The following is a 21,232-nucleotide window of genomic DNA, read 5'->3' on the forward strand; positions in this document are numbered from 1 at the left end:
CAACACGCAGATTCTAAAAGGTTTCTACTCATTTTTGATGCCTGTCAAAAGATGGAAGTTGCAAGGAAGAACATTAAAGCTATTTTCTGATGATATTAATTCACAATAAACAAATATTAATGATATGAAGGTTTCAACATGGATCTGGAAAATAGGAAATCGTCCTGCTGGTTCCCACTAACTGGTACTTTTGTGCTTCTGTTGAACAGCAGGAACACATGGTATTGTCCAACAAAGGTGAAATATCTTTGTCTTTCCGCTCCCAACAGATGAGAAAAAACATTTTTTAAATACCTTTTTAAGGAAATTATATATAGAGAGAGAGAGGCAAACAACAATAAGTAGATGCAACCAATGAACAATGGACAGAAAGATGGAAACAAACAAGAGCAGATGGGAAACAAGACATGAAATCATGCAGGAAATGTGTGTTTACCCAGACCAGGAGCAGATGAATGAACACAAAGACACAAACCATCAGGGAAAAACATCAGAAAATTTAAGAAATCTCAGGATCTTTGCTATCATAAAATCACAGAGGGGATCAGATTGAAAGGGAATCAAATCATTTCAATTGAAAATGAGTCCTATTATGCTTCAGTCGTCTTTTATTTTTTTAAATTAAGATTCATTCACATCACATTTATTCACATTCCCTTAAAGAATGGTTGTTTTCTGCTTTTAGTATTCTGATGCTGGAAAGGGCAAAAAAGCTGAAACCAGCAAAAAGGCGCAGAAATACAGAGCCATGCGTGAACAAGCCGTGCATTTGTGCAGGAGCACAACAGGAAAACGTCCCTCCTCAGTTCTGCAAGAAGAGAAGACTATTTCCTCCAAGGTAAAAATATAATATGCAATCACATGAGCTGTGACATCATGCTGTTAGGAACAGGGAATGCATGTGTGTGTTCGCGGCACTGGCTGAATCATTACCTGACAGACCAAATTGTGCGTGTGTGTTTGTGTTGCTGTATGTATTGTATAAATATCACAACTGATCATATCAGCGTTTTTTAGATTTGGACAGAAGCTCCTCATTTTAACCTGTATTGCCTCTTCGATAAGTGTAAAGTAGAACGATGTGTTTCAGGGATCTATGGAGCAGCTTAACAAAAAACAACAAGCCTTATTCAGTCTCACATGAAATCAATTAACATTATTGTGAAAAATATAAATAAATTACGCAGTGATGTGTAAGGCTGATATTATTGCAAGAAATGTGATATAATCCTGCTCAAACAGGCATTGATCAATTTTGCTGCAGATGGATTGAGTGCCATCTAGCGGGCTGATTATGAAGTTCAACTAGAACCCGCATGGCGAAAAACCACAAATGCATTCCAATTACTTTTAGATTTTTTTTTTATATTTCGCAACTGTTTTATATATTAAAATGGATATTTATTTTATTCCGTAACAAAAGTAATAGAGTTAATAAAGCAGTAAAAAAGTAAAATTTCCTGAAAAGAACAACTTGAATCTAACTTATACTCACAATCCTAAAAGTGTTCACTCTATTTAAATTAACCCTGGATTTGTTTTTGTTTTTATTCCAATTGCAACATGTTTTGTAACATTTAGATGTCATAACAACTAATGTCCAGCAGAGGGAGCAGTGAGTCTTGTAAAGGAGCGTTATTTCCCCGATCTGTTTTTTAATTTTAAATTTTTGGAAACATTTTTAAACAATAGGCTTTAGTTGTTAAACACACTTAAACGATTTTCTCTTTATAAATTCGTACAATAATAAAATCACCACAAAGACATTGTTTAGTTATATTTTTTCAAAGGAGGTTGTGGGGGTGGAGATGTGGACCGGAAGTTGACCATGTAGAGGTAAAGAACTCGCTTAAGAAGCCTTTCATCTCCACACAGGCGCAGTTACCTTCATCCTTTCTTCAAAAAAAAAACTCCGGTTGTGTCTCTTAGGTTATAAAAAATTAAATGAAGTGTTGACATATTTTTTTCTCCTTCGGTTTATTTTGTTAGTCAGTTTCCGTTTGTTGCGACTGCGTGGTTTTTCACTCTCAGCTCAGTTGAAGCAACCTCAGCGGAGTTTTGACAAGCAGCTTCGTGAGGCATCTGAAGAACAGACACAGCGGGATGACCATCTTTCCATTTTTTCTTTTCTTTTTCTTTTTTTAGAGAGACTTCAAGAGTGTCTTTCTTGTGCATGAATGAAGTAGTTGACTGACCAGGACAGGGGGAGCCATGAAGAGGTAATTGAAGGGGTAGTGAAGCAGATTGATGCAGGAGGACGAGTACAGGTCTGCGTAACGGATCAGCTGGCTGGCGAACAGCGTCTGCGTAGAGCCGCTGCGCAGTAGACTGCCCATCTGACCGTAGGACATGTCCATTCTGTGGGTCAGCACCTAAAACAGGGGGGGTTATTGTCTGTTTCTCTGGAAAACATGGAGGAATGCCTAAAGGCTATTTTGTGTTAAAATGTCATTAACATGCACTCACAGACAGGAGGAGGTTAGAAAACAGAAAATATCATTTCAAAAACGTCTCTCTACATATAAATATATATTAAAAAAAGAAATATTTTAAAGTTGAGTGACTTTACCCTCATTCTGGTCTGAATTGCTCCAATGTCAGGACATCCCCGACTACCGCTGTCCAGGTGCCTGTAAAATAATTAAAAAAATAACTTCAGGATAATATAATACCATACTAAAACACTATAAAAAATGTTTTAAAGCTACTTACATTTTATTCTGCACATATAACTCCATTAATGAGCACAAAGGCAAACACGTTCCGATTAATTATGACAAAAAGTGTTCTCGCTCCCCCTGCTGGCCAAAGTGCGTACAACACTAACAACATTTTGAGTCGCATTACGTAACAAAAAGCGACTAAAAGTTGGAAATTAAAAAAATTATTATGCAAATGTAGGTGATTTTCAGACTAAATTTAAATTCACTACATGAACTAACAAATGTTACAAGACATGAGGAGGATTTTTTAATACAGCATAAAATAAATTGTTTGTGTAGTATGAAAAAAAATTAAAAGGCAACCCATGTATGTACATTTATTATTCAAGATAGACAGAAATACTTCATTCTTTGCGACCATATCTTTTTTAAAATATTTAGTTAAATGAAAATTAATTATATTAATTATTACTGCGGATATTTGCCGATTGGTTGTTTTTTTCTTTCTACTTATCAAAGTAATCTCTTCTTTATTAATAAGATTAGAAATATCTGAATAATTTGTTGTTACTCAGCAATCTATATGTAAGATAATACATTTACTTTGCTATAAATAAATATGTGAGTGATGATTACAAAACCAATATTTTACTTTTGTTCATAAACCTTTACAAGACTTACTTGTATAGTTCTGCTAAGAAAACGTCCAGTCGTTTCAGTTCTTCGAAGAGGTCTGAAAACGGCAAAAACATTTTTACATCTCAGAAATAAAAAACACAATATCAATAGAAACCTAAATAAGGATTAAATTTCTCACTTTGCTTTTCCTCCCACACCTGCAGCTCCTTGGTGAGCTCTGGAACAACCAGGAAAGTCTTCCATCCCTGCCGTTTCTTGGATTTAAGAATGTCGCCAAAGATATGGTCGCCAACATAAAGGATGTCTTTGCCTTTAACACCCAACAGATCACACACTGTGTCTGAAGAACCTGAAAAACACAAAAGCAACTTGAAAGAAATTAAAGTATAGAAATTGTCTTTATTTCTAGCTCTTCATGTTCTCATTTATTCAATAATCAGATTCAAGAATTATAATATTCTGAATTAGAGATTCAAGAATTTGATTTATTTATATAGACAGATTAAAATATTTGTTTCCAATGTTATGAAATGTTCCCGCAATAAAAAAATTAATTAAATTTAAATTGAGAATACCAAACCTTTTCACCTATCATCTATTAAAGCCCACTCTGATGAAAATCATGTTTGAGTTTTTGACATGTACGTCTGGCATTTTTCTAATGAAAGAGAACAAAAGTAATTAGAAAAAATCATTTCATTTGTACATTTTTGAGTATTTCTCCTGTCAATCAAACTGTCGCAAAGGCGCTTGGTTTGAATTAATGAGCCATTGTGATGTCACAACGGCCCAGTGGTGCATGTGCATTGCTTAAGCTCCCTGATTTGCCCCGTCCAGTGTGAAATGTGTTCTACGCGATTGTGTTCAAAATCTGACTGAGTTTGAAAGCTTGCTGTCCCGCATTAACCTGAGAGGGGGAAAATAAAAAAAAGAATAAACTCACTTGCCCTTTTTTCAGTATTGCCTTGATGAAAATAAGAAAAATCTTATAAAGTTCAGGAGGCCTGAGCAGGCTGGCTCCCCCGCAGCGCCTCACCTCCCCGGGTGTACCCACCCAACTGTACCCATTTTTTGTGCATTTTTCATGGACTTATCCTCTTTTTCATGTGTAATTTTATTGAACAGCAGGGTCTGGTACTTATTTTCGTTTTGTCATTCCTCATGTTGTTCAAATAGGATTGATAAGAAACCAAAAATATGATTCTTTATCGCTAAAGATAAACTTTTGAGAATAGAGACTGTCAGTCTGTGTCGTTTGTGCCCCCCTTGTGTCAAGCTCTTCACCGCAAGACACAGCTATCATCATCATCAAGGGGGGATCAAGGGCGGGGCTACTCAGCTCAGCACCAATGGCCACGCCCATGTGGAGGAGATTTTGGAAACAGATGCTTCAGATTAACATGAATTTAGGTTGTGGTATTTTGGTTAAAAACTTCAGAAACACAGTTAAAATACCACTTGGAATGTTATAAAAAATGTCATTGGCATTGAGCAAATGCCTAATCTCTAATCCTAATAAATGCAGATGAATTTACAGTTTAACCCTTGTGCTATCACAGGCATTTGTGATCTTCACTGGTGTCCATGGATTACATGAAATCTTTCCACCTTTATCCACCTTTGTCATGGTAGGGAGAACACGTCAAAGTAAGGGTGGGGTCATCTAAGATAGCACAAGGGTTAACCGGTAATTTGGTGTTTTATTTGCGTGTTACAAAAACCTTTGTCTCTGTTTGGTTCATAAAATTGACAATGTGGACTCACCTCCAGAGTACACTGTTCCATGCTGCAGGTCGCCGGTGTAAGTCCCAATGCGCAGTTTTCCTGTGTTCTGTGAAAAATGCAACCATTTTTTTTATTAGGAACCTAACAAAGCTATTTTGTTGACTTTTCAAACCTCACTAAGAGACAGTTCTCATACAGTGTCCACTTGTCTCAGCACGGTCCCATCTCCAAAGAACAGTGGCTTCCTGGTATCCACGACAACAAGGTCAAAGTAGGAGCGCCAAGGCAGTTTTGGAGTTCCAGGCTGGAATAAACAACAAAAGCAGAGATTTTGTGAGCCTTTTAAAATCCATAAAATCTCACCCCACTCACAACTATCTTACCTTAACATTGCTTTCAAATAGGTACCTCATGATAGCCTTTTGCAAAAAGGAAATTTAAAGAAAACATTGATGTAGATTATCAAATCATGTTAGGTCTCTCTTTTGCAGTCCTGATGTCATACAATCAAAAGCGCTCACCTCAGTGTAGTTGTAATCACTGTTGGTGGCAAGGAAGACCTTGGCCACCTCTTTCATTCGAGTTAAAAGCACAGGAATATTTGGCTGCAAAAACAAAAAAAGAAAGAAAGAAACAATGCTGTCTTGAATGATGTCCTGCAAATGCAGCAAACTCAATGTCTACTCACATCTCTGACAACGTATTTCTCCAAGTTCTTGATAGTTTGTTCCTTCAAGATACCCTGTATGTCCCAGATGAACCATTTTAGACTAGCACACAACGATTCTCTATCAGTTTTAGAAATTGCTCTTTTGTAGCTCACAGAGTCATGAATGAAGTCCATGGCATCTCGAACGTCCTGGAACATGCTTCTGTAGGACATGAACAAATCGCCATGCTGGAAACCTTTCAGCAGGCTAAGTTTGACAGGAAAGGTTACGAAAAGTTAGTACATCCTTTTTTAGGGTTTAAAGTGAAAAGACAAACGATCTCTACTTACTTTGTATATCTGTTGCATCTGGTGAAGAAATCTACCAGGCAGGCATAGATGTACGTCTCTGCAAGATGCAAGATTTAATGTAATTTTTAATCAATGAATTCATCTAATGCAATAAAGGGAGAAAATGACCTATTTTTTTTACCTGAAAGATTGAAGAGGGTGTTAAGTATGTAGAAACGCTCTGTATCGTCTCTTTGGATGAACTTGTTGGGGTAGTAGTTCTGGATGTCTTCCCTTTGTAGAAAAAGAATCAACGACTGAGACACTGTCTCAAACTGTATTCATAAACAAAGAAATGTAGATAATTACCTAAATCAAAGCTGCTATTTGTCAGACTGTTACATAATTTTGCTGAATTTTTAATAATGCAAGAAAAAAAATACTAAAACAAACCTAAAATATGATATAAAACCTATTGGGAAAACACAGGTGGGGCCACCATGGAAACTGTGGACAAACTTAGCATAACTTTATGGTTTTGGTGATGCCAAACCGTCTTATAAATGCAATTTATTTCACTGTTTTCCTATATTTTTTGTAGTTTTGTAAAGGTTTGGTAAAGCTGTTTTGTGCTGGTTAGAACATTAAAAATTACGTCAACTACAGCACATTTTTTGTATCTTTTAAATCATTTTTATAAAATAGTAATTCCTCCCTTTGACATCTATGACGATGTCTTCATTTATCTCAATTATTATTCTCAGTTAACTTCATTTAATTTACTATTTTTGTTATTTTACAGAAGAGTTATCTACATTTAAATCTTTAAAATTCACTTAGATTGCTCAACTCTGAATTAATAAGGTATTTCACTTGTGCTGCTTTTTAATCTCTGTTATATTTTGTATTCCTGACTTGTTTCTTTATTCGTCCCTACAGGTGGCTTGGGCTTTGTGTTCGTTTCCATCGGTAAAGCAGCAGGTCATCACGTTTCCCTCCAGAGTGAAAAAATCTGTGAGCTGATGTGGATTAAAGATTCTGCTAAATGTATTATTGTTGTGTGTGGAGGTTTTTCTCTTTTTGTTCTTTTGCTTTTGTCATTACCCTCTGAGGAATCGGAAGCCGTGAGTGCACACCAACACATTGCCGTTAGAATCCACCTTCAAGAGGTTCCCATATTTGGTGTCAACCACCAAACCTCTGGTAGGAAAAAAACAAAACAAAAAAGAAACAATTTCTGATGACTTTTTGGGTTAAACGACAAGAAAAAATTGTGGAATTGTTAAAAAAGTTTGCAAAGACACGTACCGAGTGGGGAAGCTGGGGTCATACGTGTATCGCAGAATCTCGTGCGGGTATCCAACAGACACCATTCTGTCTCTGAGTAGCTCAAAGCCCATGCTTTCATAGTCAGGAGACTTGTAGGCTGCAAACAGAAAGACAGGCAATAAGTTCCAGTAAAAGTTTCAGACATCTAGCGGTGCGTCATCTTTTTACTTACCAACCAAGGTGTAGTCCATATCAAAGCCATAGCATTTGATGTTTTCAAGAGTCAGACTTCTGTTGACAAATATTCTATAAACAGAAGCCAGAAGTCAGAAATACACAGTTTGTTACATACATGTCATTTTTGTCATCAAATTATTTGGGATTTTCTTCTTTTTCCCTTTTTTGGAAATGTTGGTTACCTTAATGTGAAATACGGTCATTTTGAGTAATCAGTCTATATGTGTAACAAGGTTTTGAAAGAAATGAAAAAATGCACCTACTAACAAAAAAAACGTCAAACAAAAAAATGAAATCCAACAAAATGAAGAAATAAACTTCTCTTCAAAAGAGGTTCTGTTGGTAGCAGAACAATTTGAACTCCAGACTGTAACAACAAATTGACCCAAAACTAATCATAAAACCATTTAAAAGGGTTAATCTGATAAATATGTGACTTGAAATAAGTTATCGTCATCAGTTCTGTATTTTTGCCAAGTTCTTTGATGTGTGCAGCAGCTTTTTAGGACTGTTTTCCAGCAGACTGCATGCTGCTCACCTCAGTGCAAACTTCCTCTGCTCTTTGGTGAGGGGTGGAGCTGGGTGGAGGTATGTGATGTTATCAGTTTGCTATCATTTCCACTGTTTCCAGAGACTGCTATTGACCCAACCTGATGTATTTTTGATGTATTGTTCTGTTTTAACACATCAATCCACTTTAATAGTTTCAATCAAGCTCGCCCCATTCTCAGTCTGTCTGCAGCATCTCAGTTTTCCAAGAAGAGCTGATATTTTTCTGTTGTTTAGAATTTCATGACACATTTTAGAAATTCTCTTAGCTTTAAGGAGTTTGTAAAACTTTTACATTTTTTAGTAAAAAATAATTGTACTTAAAAAAGGGATTAAAAAAGTTGGCTACACGTTTTTGACAATGTTTGTTGATATAAATATCTAAAAAAAGTATATTCAAAATGGGCACAAATATATAAATGAAAACATATTATTTTTAACTTAAAAATAAGAATTTCAGCTGTGAAACTTTCTTGTAAATATCAGAAATAAACTCACTTTTTCTCGAACCCTGTTTTCAGTGCGGGCTCACAGCTGGAGGAGCTGGCTAAGTTGTCCATGGCTCTTGGGTGAAGCAGCTTTGCGGACAGCTGTCGGTCATCGAGATGAGAAATGGTCAAGTGTGTGGGCGTGGCTCTAAAGTGTTTTCTTTTTGTTTGTTTTTTTTGTTGACGTGCGCAGCGTCGAGGTGCTGGACTCTCTGATCCAGCCTCCTCCGCCCGCCTGCGCGTCTTGACGCCGCGCGACTTTCACTTTGAGAGTGAAGATTGCGTTATCAGGGGCGCACAGATGGACCCGAGCCGCGTGCGTGCGTAAGCCACTGGGTGTTCCCTGATGGCCGTCAGTCCTTCTTTGACTTGAAAAGTTCTAAACATTTCACACATTTTGATTTGGGATTTCTTTCATTTCAGTTTGAGTGCTAGTTCTCCAGAAAGGGGGTGGGTGACTATTGCTGTCTTTGTGATCCTACAGACACAGGTTCAATGTTTGCTGCATCTTGTCATAAATAAAGCAGTGTTTCAGTTTTATGCAGCTAAATGTGGAAAAATCTTCTCCATAATGTCTGACAACGTTCAAGTTATGGCAAGAACACCTTTCAGTAACTTTCTAATAAGAGTCCCATTACTAACCTTAGTAAATGCATTATTAACCATTAATTAAATATTTAATAAAGATTTAGCAGACACGTCTATGCATTACTTTGCAATTGTTACATGCAGGGTTTTTTCATTGTCTTTCTTTTGTTTCCTTCCTGCATGTACTTCAAGTGCTGAGAGAAGACACCTGGTGGAGACCTGACGAGCTGTACGATCAGGCCCCAGAGCCAGCCACCAGGCCTGCATATAAGCTTCTGTGGATCACTTGAGGGGGGAGCTCAGATGAATGTGAACAGCTCTTTGTGTTGGAGATTGTGGGAGGTTTGTGGACAGGTAAAGCAGGGTACCCTGTACACCTCACGTAGCTTGCTTTCTGTTAGGCACACTAGGTAAGTTGGTTAGTGCCACCCCTTGTATGTTTTATCACCACTTTACAGATAAGTCAGTGAGACTTTTGTTTTAGGCTGGGTTTTGTTCTATTTATTTCATTCCTTTGGCTCAACCTTAGTCCCTACCTTCCCTCCTCCTCTTCAATAAAACTCTTAAAGGTCATTCATTGTGTGTGTTTATGTTACGTACACTCCAGCCCTAGACCTGTACGTTTGTGGACGTAACAGCAACATTACATGTCTTATTTTATTGCATTTGTTAGCAGTTAACAAATGCTTGTTATTTAACCTTACTTAATGCATTACAAATCTTTAATAACCCTTGTGCTATCCTGGGCACTTTAACATTGGGAGTTGGGTCATCTAGACCCACTAGACAGTGCTCTGAACCTTTTTTCTTCAATGATTTGTGATCTTCACTGGTGTCCATGGATTACATGAAATCTTCCCACCTTTATCCACCTTTGTCATGGTAGGGAGAACACCTTAATGTAAGGGTGGGGTCATCTAAGATAGCACAAGGGTTAAAAGCTTCCCAATGCAATTAAGTTTAGTTTATTTGACAGGAACCATTTACAGGACCATTAGCCAAAGAAAAGATACTTTGTACCAGACTATAGCTCTCAGAGCCAATTTCTGTCTGCAGTCCCCAAGACATACAAATACAAGAATAAACAATTAGCCTTAAAATAATGCAGTGCAATTAAATAAAAGGTACAATCAATTCATTGTAAACAAAATTAAAAATAAAAAAAAATCAAGAGAGGGGGAGAAAAGAAATAAATACATACAAGTTGTCAACACTATTCTTCACCATGTACTATTATAGTTTAATAAATACATTCCTACTTTTTAAAACACTTCATAATTAAGGGAGCCGGTTTAGCTCGTGCTGGTTTGCAGCACCTTCCATCCATGAAACCAGGGTTCGACTCCAGGCTGGTCCCTCTTCCCTTCTCTACTTCTGTGCCAGTCCCAAGCCCGGTTGCTTTGAGAGGGTTGCATCAGGAAGGGCATCCAGCGTAAAACATTGCCAAGTTTACCATGCGACTCGTTAGCTGTGGTGACCCCTGATGGGGAAAAGCCAAAAGGGAAACAACAAAACACTTCATATTTAATAATATTGGCATGTCTGTTTTGTTAAAAATATTTTTTTCTTTTCATTTAGTTAAAATTATTGTATAATTTTAGGTGTGCTAGCAGTTTATTGGACTTAGTTACTGATTTAAAAGAAAACGTTGATTGGTCTGGAGCAGTCCTTTCAGTTATTCTACGCTGGCCATTAGATGTGGACCTGGTTCTGCTCAACATCGTTTAGTGTTATGTATGCATTAACAACATATTAGTTAATATATAAAGCCATGATAATATCCAAAGTAATTATTTATTATGATTGTTTGGAGTTAGGAAGCAAAAGGTTTTACTTGTTGTTTTTAGCCTGACCTAACCCTTTATTAAGTGTTTCCAACCTTTCTTTTTTAATGATCTCTCGTCTTTTAGGAGTATACTCTTTTCTTTGAATTATGTTTTTAAGCAATCACAGTTATGATTGTAAAGTTTTGTTGTGATCTTCCTGTTTATGTGTGATTTTGTCAATGTTTCTGTAAAATACCTTGAATTGTGTTATGTATAACCTGTGCTACACATGCAAATCTGCTTGCCTCTGTCTTATTTGTCATTACTGCGCCATAACTTTTATCTGGATTTCTACAAAGACAATTTTCTTAAGTAATGTTGCAAAACATTGTTTCACACCCTATTAAATGCAAGGACACCTTGGCAACCAGTTGTTTAGATTAGAAAATCAGAAAAAAGGGTCCAAACATCTGGAGCATGTGGATTCCTAAAAAGGAAATAGTAAAAAGTATTTTTTAAGTCGTTGACCACTCTTTAAAAATACTTCTCCCTGTGGCCTCACAGTGCCGATAATCTGGTAAACATGCAGATAGCACTAATTATCTAAAGGAACAAGTTTTCTAATAAGTATAGTCACACCCATGTTTGTCCACTGACTAACTTTACCAAATATTTAAGGTTTTGTAACTTTAATTCAATAAAGAACAACTTCCATTCACCAATGCTTTCACATATAACAAGAGAAGTTTGTTAAACATTAAAAAAAAAGATGTTTAAATTGTTATTTACTGACTCCCTTCGTATAAGCAAGGGTATCTTTTACTCATTTGTTAGTTTATGGGAAAAGGAAGGTTTAGAAATATGAATTAAAAAATAATAAATGCCCTTTCATTTTTTGAATGAGACACTTTTGTGAACAGTGATCTGTTGTCCTTGTTCTCATAAATTTTAGCAGCAAACTCTTTTCTTTGTTGAATCAGAATTTGGTACTACAGGATTTGATTCCACTGGGATCCTGTTCAGAGTGCTTCTTCCTCTGTGACTTGTCATCTTTGCAGTGCATCCTCTCAAACTCAGCAGCTATCTCCAGCACCGTTTGGTTTTTAGTCTCAGGCACGTTGAACGCGACGTACAGCCCACAGATGAGGCAGAACACCAGAAATATGAGGAAGCAGAAACTTTCAAGTTTCTCCTGGAAAATAATAACATTTGAGTCAACAACTGGATTCAAGTCATCTAATCTTTGGATATGTCGAGGCATCGACGTACCACCAGAATGGGGAAAAGCATCCCCAGCACAAACAGGCCCATCCAGTTGATGGTGCAGCCTAGTGTGTATCCTGCTGATTTGAAGGACTGAGTCAGGATTTCTCCAGGAAGAGGAGCCGTTGTTGCAGCTTAGGATCAAGAGCACAGAATTTCCATTTGAGCTGTTATTGCTGATTTAAAAATAAAAAACACTCAATAAGTGATGATTCGACTGACCTGGTCCAATCGCAAAAAAGAAAATGAAGAAGAAGACAAGAACCAAACTGCAGTATGGTAACCAGGAGACGGATTTCTAAGGAGGTTAGAAAGATTAAGGCTCCTGTTCAGAGGTCAAAGTGTGTTTGATGGTGGGAGTGGCCTGTGCTGACTCACTTGAAAGTATACAGTGATGGTGAGCAGACCTAGAGTTACAGACATGGCGATGTAGCCTCTGTAGAGCAAAACTTTTTTGCCCATACTCTCAATAATGATGAACTGCAACCAAAAAATTCTGGTTATTCATGTTTTATCACATGAAATCACAATTTAGCAGACAGATGGGGAAGCCATCACATAAGGGTCAGTCAAAGTAAATAGTTTAAATAAAAAGAAAAATTTTGATGATGAAAAAAGTAGTATTATTGAGTAAATGAGTGAAACTGGACTTACACAAGCTGTGGATGTGATGAGTTCACACAGGCCTGTTCCCAGCGCAGCATAAGCTAACTTATCATGTGGAATTCCTGCTGCACCGAGGACTTCAAATGAATAAAAGTACACCTGAGAAGAAGCATCACAATCTAATATGAAGAGAGTGTTTAACTCTTTAAGTGCAAAAAAAAAGCAAAACATTTGAGCTATTTTGTGGAAAGTTTATGTGTAAAAATGATACTTATCATGGACTGCAGTGCTTCAGATGTGAATGACACACTCACAGCATTGATGCCAGAAAGCTGAAGGGAAATGAAGGCAATAATGATGGTGAGGAGCTGCCAGCGAAGCGATTGGCTCTGAAATAGCTCCAATACTGATTGGTTAGGAATACTGTGCAGGCTGGCTTTCTCCTTCAACATGTCATCCAGCTCCTTGCTGTAGTCGTTTTTGCCCCAGAGCTTTTTAAAAGCTAAGAAAAACAGAAAGGTGGTAGGTTTAAATGAATATGTTTTTGCAGGTAAACAAAAAAAAAAGCTTAAGTAAATGAAGAGAACATCAAAGTTTTAGACCCTTTGCAGAGGCTTGGCTATCCCCTCTCTCGAGCAGCAGGAACCTGGGAGACTCTGGGAGAAACGGCAACGTGAAGAGCTGGAACAACGCTGCGCAACCATTAAATCCAAGGAGCCAAGGCCACTCCTTCTCTGTACCAAGTAACTCCCTGAAAGAGCAACATTTACTTCAGAATGTTGCAATGAAAGAACTGTCATGGTCTCCAAACAGTATCTGGACAGCCATGAGTCTTCTGGATTTCTGGTGGTTTAGCCAGTTACAGATATATAATGTGCACATTTACAATTTTAGGTGCAATTAGATTGACGCATTTTTTTTTTGTAAAGTTTAAGAAACAAGTTTGTAATTAAGTGGGGATTACAGCTGTTTTATCAAGGACACCCTCCTCCCTCCTTAGGCTGGTCAAGGTTACAAAATTACTAAAACAACAAAGATTAAATCGAAAAAAGTTTTATGCAGAGTTTTTATTGTTTATCAGTCATATTAATATGCTTTCTTTTTTCTTTTCTTTTTTAGCTTTGTGACAACTTTCCTTAGCTCTTGTGCACTCCCTGCATTTTGCTCATTTTGAAAAAATATTTTCAATCATTAATTTGGTTGCATGGTATTCTTACAGAAATCTCATAATTGAATTTTTATTACCACTGTCATACCCACTGTACAATGAGTAGGCATACTCAAGCACACCTGGTTATTTTATTTTGTTTTCTTCATTCATTCATCTTCTGATTCATTTTTTCCCTTTTCGGGGTCACGAGGCTGCCAGAGCCTTTACCGGCCACTTGCGGGCGAAGGCAGGGGCTGTCCTGGACAGTCTGTCGCAGGGTCTCAATCACACACCCATGCACACTGACATTCACACCTAGGGACAGGACACACCTGTGAGGTGGGATGGATTGTCTTGGCAAAGGAGAAGTGCTCACTATCACAGATTTAGACAGATTTGTGAACAATATTTTGTGTATGTGGAAAATGTTTCACATCTTTGAGTTCATACCATAAAAAATGGGAGCAAAAACAAAAGTGTTGCGTTTATATTTTTGGTCAGCGTAGAACAAAAAAACGCCCAAACATTCTGTAATGTTAGCATTTCATTTAAAAATGAAATAGTTCTGATATTTAAGAGACAGTCATTTGGGAAAAAAAAAGCATGATCACTGTATAATTAACCGTAAGGAAAATAGCAAAATGTTTTCACACAAAGTAGTTGAGAAATTAAAAAACTAGCCTTTGAAGGGTAAGAATCATGAAAAATGTGAAAAGTGGGACAGTTTTGAAGAGTGGAAGTTATTTTAGAGATTTGTGTAAAAAGTCATTGTTTTAATTGTTATACAGCAGCTTTTATGTGCATATCTTCATCACAAAGGTAACAAGAGAAAGCATTTTATGAAACAAAATGCTGCTGTAATCATACAGTTATTTTGGCTAAACTTTTAAATAAGTATCACAGAGAAGTCTCCCTGATATTAACTATTAAAATGCTCTAAAATGGTAAAATCTTCAACAGGCAAATAGTAACTCAAAAGTTTAAATATATGAAATTTAAGAAATCTTCAGAAGACTTGAAAAAGTTAAATGTTTAAAAAATTTATTTAAAAAGTGGATTAAAAATGACAATATCTGTAGGTTTGTGCACTTCGGTTTGTTTTTTCAGTGATGTTCTTTTGTAATGTTCTGTTTTAAGTTGCCCCCCTGTCACGTCACACCAAGTTCAGGCTCTTACACAACCACAGCTGTCTTTGTTTCAGTGTCTGGTTCTCTGTTTTTGTGGTGCAGGTTATATGTTTTATTCTCCTTTTTTGTTGCTTCTATAGTTCATGTTTCTTTGGCATGTTTAAGTTTCTGCCACCAATTGTGGTCTCCTGCATTTTTAGTTCCTACAACACCAGTTTCTGAAAACATTAGCAGTTTTTAAATATCGGTGGACTTTGGCCAGATGTTGATCAGTAAGTTGTAAGAAATATAAGGATATTGAACAAAAACCTGGGCTGCTTGCCCTGTTAGTCTTGTCTGTCTTCATCTAAAAACATTTGGCCATATCTTTTAATATGTAAAGACATCTTTGATTTGTGGCTTCCATAGTTTTTTTTTGTTTTGTTTTGTTTTCTTACATCATGCTTGTAGTTATTTAAACCCTTGAGGAAAATGAGTTTGGTATGTAAACCCTTTTAAAAGTTAACTTTAGAAATATAGTTACCTGATTCCCAAGAGCTGACCGGAGAATCTTCCCAAAGAGAGAAAGGTGGCAACAGACACGCCGACCATCCCTCTGAGCCTTTTAGGAGCGCATTCAATGAGATACATGGTTTGAGCTGAAAGACCAACTCCTGAATGAAACCACAAGTTAATGAGAACCCAGTTATCTCTGAAAATAATGAGCAAAAAAAAACATCTTAAAACATTGGACCTTTATTGATTTGTGTAATGAGTTTACCTGAGTTAACGCCATAGAGAAATCGTGCTACCATGATCATCTCAAAAGACACAGCTGTTTGGCTCAAAATCATCAGAACAGCTCCAGCTATGGCCACTAAATTATTCAGCAAAAGGCATCGCTTTCTGTAGAAAAGAACACTTTTGTTTCCTTAACGGTGCCACATGTAAGACTGTTAAACTGTGTTTCTTTTCACCAACCTGCCAAATTTCGATGTCAAGGAGCCAGCTGTTAGCGACCCCAGTAACCCCCCAATGCAGAAGATGGAGACAGTGAAGGACCATATGAGAGAGACCTGCCACTCCTCTAAGGAGAAGTCATAGCGTTCCACGCAGGTTCTGTTGATCAGCTTTTTTATAAACTAAAAGCAAAAAATGTATATTTTTTTAAATTCACCCAGAATGTTTATATCTATGGGATGTTCTACTCACAACTGAGGGGGACGTCATCACAGACACACAAAATCCATACTGAAAGGTTCCACCAATACCACAAATAAAAATAGCTGCAACTACAGTAGGGCAGTCCAGCTGTAGATGGGAACAAAAACACAGATATCATATTTTAAGCACATTTCTGGCTCAGTTTACAGACATTGAATAAACATACATATTTAAATGTTTTTATAAAGTAGATATAGAATACTTTCCAACATTACTTACGAGGAAACTTAAGTGCTGCATCATGGCTGGAATCCACTGCCATGTGAGGTTTGTCATATCATTCACTTTCTGATTTACTGAGCACTGAAATCATTAACTTTCTGGTGAAACTGACAAAGTCAGTGTATCTTGTAAATGTTTGAGTGTGGATGACAAATGTGTGCTTGGTTAGCTGAAGGATTTTGCTCAGTGAAAAATTACAGTTGCTGTGCAAAGTTATTTATTGTCCCGTAATCACAAAATCTGAGAAACCTTTACTAAGTAACTGTAGGGACTGGATCTTCAGCCTCCGACCTTTTTTTTTCCTGTCTATTCTTAGAATGAGATATTTTGGATCAAAATGTTTGAACGGCAGAACTACCTCAACAACCTCTGGATAAAGAAAATAAGACTTTGTATAAATTACAACACAACAATGAAATCCAGTTAGAGCTTATAGGCAACTTCCTGAAAGAAGCAGCTATACAAGTGAGGACAGATCTATCTTTGGAGATAAGTTTTATTTTAACTTATATATGTACATCCTCAATCCTGGTACAATCTTTTAGTAGGACTGGCCTCCAAACTCCTCCTGACGTTTTCTATTCCTCTTCCAAGCACCATTTAAATGTGAATTAGTTGAGAGAATGTGCTGAAGGGAAGCTGATGGATCCTCACCTGTCCATCTGTTCAAATTCTGGAGAGAAGGAAAAACATCATAATTAAGTTTGCCTCCCTCCCTCCATCTCCCATATGTCTTTAAGACATTTTCTTTGTCTCTGTAACTTGATGGAAGTCAAAATAATAACTGAATTTCTGTGAAAAAAAGACTTCAAACAACCAAACAAAACACAAACATCCTATGTTTTTATTAAATAAATATACTATTTGGATAGATTCCATCCATCCATTCATTTCCCAAACCTGCTCAATCCCTTTTGGGGTTGTGGGGTTGCTGGAGCCTATCCCAGCCACTGTTTAATGACAGCACACTCTGGATGGTTCGCCAGACCATCACAGTCACACAACCACACACACTCACATCAACACCTAAGGGACAATTTAGAAGGCTGCACTGTCTTAAAACTAAGATAAATCTAATGTTGGGCTGCATGGTGGGTGTAGTGGCCAGCACTCTCACCTCACTGCAAGGCTGAGCTGCTTCAAATCCCATCTGGGACCTTTCTGCATTGAGTTGTTATGTTTTATCCATGCATGCATGGGTTTTCTCCACTTTACTCCCACAGTCCAAAACCATGTTTTATAGGTTAATTTGTGTATCGAAATTGCCCCTAGGTGTGAATGTGAGTGTGTGACCCTGAAAAAGAACAGCAACCTGTTCAGGGTTTACTCTACCTTTGCCCAACTATAGCGGGATTGTCTCCAGCAGCTCTGTGACCCTGAAGAGGATTCATCAGATTTTAAAGATGGATGGGACTATTTACATTCACCAAAGGAACAACAATGCATATTTGTTAACTGCAAGAGGGACCCACAAATGCACAGAGTTAGGATTCAAACCAGCTGGGATTCAAACCATCTCGTCTCGCGCCCCCAGCCGTCCCCCTACTCATCTGGATGAAGCCCATCTCCTCAACTATTTAAGTATGTAGTTGTAGAGTTAGATAAGCTAATTCTCTCTAGTTCTTGTACATTACCTGTCTGTCCTGGGAGTGGATCCCTCCTTCAACCTCTGAAATTTCTTCTTTTTTGCAGAATCTGTTTTTTTAGGAGTTTTTCCATACTGCGAAGGGGGGTTTAGGGGCAGGGATGGGCATTTTAGTTTACTCTGTTTAGTGTAGTTTAGCCTTTACCTATCGAATTCTCTGACTTTATATTCTTTATGATTCATGTTATGACACAATCACTGGTATGAAGCCCATTGAGAGGACTATTGTTGTAAATAATAATGAATTGAAACCAGTGCCTTTTTCCTATGAAGCAAGAGTGCTAACCACTACACCATCATGCAGCACAAAATTACCCCTCCCCCCTTGATACATTTTCGAATTTTAAAAAAATGTGAAACATCAGGAACCTAAGCCCCCATTTAAATATATTTTGTTTTTTCATTTTTGTTAATTGTTAATGATATATTTCAGATCTGCCTCATAGGCACCTATGGATCTGTCATTATAAAGACCATTATTATTATATTATTATATATGACATTATTATTATATGACTCAACATACTGAATCATAAACTTGGCCTCGGCTCCCGTATTGTCTAAAGAACTAACAGCCTTTGCCTAATTAATCCTATTTCTAGTTATACACAAAAGGAAATGTTGAAATTCAATCAACTGATCTTTTTATATATATTTATACTCAAATTAAATCAGCAGTTATACAAGAAGTCAAAAATAAAACATTTCTTTTGCAAATCCCTTTGATTTGTTACTTCTGAAGTGTCGATGTCAGCAGCTCGCAGTTTTCTGCCTCTGGCCCATAAGCCAACTAAAAATGTTGGCAGTCCACATGGCGATAAAAGAGATGTAGCACGTGAAGAAGAGCTGCAGGCGATAGTAAACTCAGCTGCTCATCAAACCCCTGGCAAGAAAAAAATATAAAAAATATATATATTTTCTTCTTCTTCAAAATCAAGATTAAAAGCTGGAAGCTTGAGAAGATTCATGAAGACTACTGCTTGAGATACTTTGATGACAAAATGTTATTCTTTAGGGACGCAGAAAAAAAAAACCAGTCCCATCTCTCATAAAATAACACAGTGTCAGAGCTCAGCACTCGCCAAGAAATCACACTCGTGAAGAAGTCACATGAAAGAAAAAAAATGTCAGGATGAGTACCTTCAGGAGGAGGTGAGTCTTTAGAGTTTCCAGAGAATCTATTTATGGTTTGGGAAAAAAGATAAAACAGAAGCCCTCTAAGCCAATTTTCTATCAAATCTGCATGTATTTAAAGACTGCACAAAACTAAGGTTTCACATACAGAAGCAGCAAACAGTACAGATGTGTTAGAGTTGTAAACAAAAGTGTTGACACTCTTTTTTTAATGGGGCAATGAGATCTCAGAAACCTTGTCTCAGAAGGAGATACTCTCTGTTCTTACCTGCGCCATTTGGATTATTTGTTGGAGCACAATTTTTTTAATTACTAAAATGTAAAAATCATCAATCCCCATATATGATTACAGATACAGGATTTCTGCACGCAATTGATCAAAGTTATGATGCACTAAAGTTAACCAGGTCTTCGATAAATTTTTAGATAGCTGATGTACTACACAATGGAATGATAAAACTATGTATAGTCCAACCGTAGTCAAGGGGAAACATTAAATTTACTCATTTTTTCTTCAACTAAACATTTCTCAATTTATTCTTAATCTTCTAATCCGTTTTAGGGTCACAGGGTTGCTAGAGCCTATCCCAGCCACTGTTGGGCAAGGCGGGGTAAACTCTGGATTAGTAGCTAGCCCATCACAGGGCGACACGACAACACACTCACATTCACACCGAGGGAGAATTTAGAGAAACCAATTAGCCTACACATTTTTGGACTGTGGGAAGATGCCAGAGTGAAAACCCACGCATGCACTGAAGAAACATGCACATTCCACACAGAAAGATCCATCTGGGATTTCAACCAAGGTCTTCTTGCTGTTAGGGGAGAGTGCTAACCACTACACCCATCAACTCAATAAAATCATTCTAATCAATCAAATGTAGGCAGATAATCGCCCCTTTTGCACTTTTTTTGTCGCCCTGATTGGATTTTCCTTGAGGACACAAAAGACCTGTTGATAATCCCAGCATTCAATGCTCTAAATAAAGCACTGGTCTAGACTCTGGCTCTCAGAAAAACATTTTTCAGCAGGACAGTCATGTAGTTGTGCCAGAACTTTTGAGCTCACTCCTCAGTAGATGGAGAGTCAGGCAAGGCTCGGTCAGCATGAATAATGGATGCCTCACAGGTTTACTTTACAGGGATCTATTCAGGTTCCCACATGTGCAGAAGTTTCTCTCTCACAGAGAGAAAACTGCTTTGACAATTTCCATTGGTTAACAATATAAATATTTTTTCTACAACAATATAAGCATCAGCGTAAGATGTTCTGAGATTCATCCCTGATCTGAGTGTGGATACCTGCTGTGTGGCAGCAGGTATGTGTAGCAACAACCATGTTGTTGAGATGTTGCAATTATAGGCACTTAGGTTTCATGAGTTTCACACCATATTACACAAGCCAAGGAGTACAAATGAGGCCATCTATCTCAAGGAGTGTATTCAATCTTTGTAACTGCTCCACTGGCTACGACGACGATTGGGCCCTTCAGGCTGGGAGAATTTGTCTCCATGTGCAGGTCTGCTCCTCTTTCAAGTGACAAATTCTGAAACACATTTGTACAATACCAGTGAGGCATCCAAGAAACAAACCGGGAGCCTGGGAGGCAACATTTTGCAGTACAAGCCATCCTCTGCTTGAGTGTGGCACTTTAGACTAAATTGGCTGTACAGGAAATCTTTAACTCCGCGAAAATGGCTCTCCTGTCTTGAGTGGATCCCCTTCAATCCTATTTGGATTAAAGTATCAGAGACATAAGAGTGAGAATAAAAGGGGAAAACTGTAACCAGAGGGCAAGCTTTTAACACCAGTTAATCTGAGTCCATATAACTTGCACCCAAATAAATCCTGGCCAGATCATTTCCATTGAAAAAGCTCCCTGTGACAATTAAATGTGCATTGGGTTCGACATATTTATAAGAATTAGCTATGCAGGTACATTTTTAATAAAAACAAATATACCTAACTTACATGTATTTACATTGTTTAATTAAAATTGATCTAAAATATTTAC

At 37.4% G+C, this 21,232-nt stretch overlaps 2 protein-coding genes across 2 annotated transcripts; both read right to left on the bottom strand.

Moving 5' to 3' along the window:
- Nucleotides 1-590: 590 nt before the first annotated feature.
- nt5c2l1 (5'-nucleotidase, cytosolic II, like 1) lies at nucleotides 591-8,746 on the bottom strand. Its single transcript, XM_004074816.5, has 17 exons — nucleotides 8,521-8,746; nucleotides 7,469-7,542; nucleotides 7,276-7,393; nucleotides 7,072-7,167; nucleotides 6,170-6,261; nucleotides 6,028-6,085; nucleotides 5,851-5,944; nucleotides 5,716-5,769; nucleotides 5,549-5,632; nucleotides 5,411-5,446; nucleotides 5,224-5,331; nucleotides 5,067-5,133; nucleotides 3,481-3,651; nucleotides 3,345-3,396; nucleotides 2,570-2,630; nucleotides 2,196-2,372; nucleotides 591-2,082 (listed from the first exon to the last, which is right to left on the bottom strand). The coding sequence occupies exons 1-17, from the start codon at nucleotides 8,580-8,582 to the stop codon at nucleotides 1,990-1,992; spliced, it is 1,497 nt and encodes a 498-aa protein (XP_004074864.1). The 5' UTR covers nucleotides 8,583-8,746; the 3' UTR covers nucleotides 591-1,989.
- Nucleotides 8,747-11,536: 2,790 nt separating this feature from the next.
- slc2a11l (solute carrier family 2 member 11, like) lies at nucleotides 11,537-16,623 on the bottom strand. The gene is made up of 12 exons (XM_020707719.3): nucleotides 16,433-16,623; nucleotides 16,202-16,300; nucleotides 15,971-16,131; nucleotides 15,771-15,895; nucleotides 15,534-15,663; nucleotides 13,336-13,484; nucleotides 13,048-13,235; nucleotides 12,782-12,892; nucleotides 12,506-12,607; nucleotides 12,350-12,425; nucleotides 12,134-12,261; nucleotides 11,537-12,056 (listed from the first exon to the last, which is right to left on the bottom strand). Exons 1-12 carry the CDS (start codon nucleotides 16,487-16,489, stop codon nucleotides 11,841-11,843), a joined length of 1,542 nt encoding a protein of 513 aa, XP_020563378.1. The 5' UTR covers nucleotides 16,490-16,623; the 3' UTR covers nucleotides 11,537-11,840.
- Nucleotides 16,624-21,232: the final 4,609 nt, after the last annotated feature.

The sequence above is a fragment of the Oryzias latipes genome, chromosome 12 (assembly GCF_053564925.1).
Source record: "Oryzias latipes strain Hd-rR chromosome 12, Olatipes_Hd-rR_3.1".
In the NCBI taxonomy this organism is placed as follows: domain Eukaryota; kingdom Metazoa; phylum Chordata; class Actinopteri; order Beloniformes; family Adrianichthyidae; genus Oryzias; species Oryzias latipes.

What these genes read in the sequence shown, in the direction of transcription:
- nt5c2l1 (XM_004074816.5), bottom strand. Translation starts at nt 8,582, where the DNA reads ATGGACAACTTAGCCAGCTCCTCCAGCTGTGAGCCCGCACTGAAAACA. An exon ending in AGAAATACGTTGTCAGAGAT is followed by an intron (nt 5,633 to 5,715) that starts GTGAGTAGACAT and finishes TTGTTTTTGCAG; the next exon opens with CCAAATATTCCTGTGCTTTT. An exon ending in GGTGTGGGAGGAAAAGCAAA is followed by an intron (nt 3,397 to 3,480) that starts GTGAGAAATTTA and finishes TGCCGTTTTCAG; the next exon opens with ACCTCTTCGAAGAACTGAAA.
- slc2a11l (XM_020707719.3), bottom strand. Translation starts at nt 16,489, where the DNA reads ATGACAAACCTCACATGGCAGTGGATTCCAGCCATGATGCAGCACTTA. An exon ending in TGATGACGTCCCCCTCAGTT is followed by an intron (nt 16,132 to 16,201) that starts GTGAGTAGAACA and finishes TTTTGCTTTTAG; the next exon opens with TTTATAAAAAAGCTGATCAA. An exon ending in TCATCACATCCACAGCTTGT is followed by an intron (nt 12,608 to 12,781) that starts GTAAGTCCAGTT and finishes TTTTGGTTGCAG; the next exon opens with TTCATCATTATTGAGAGTAT.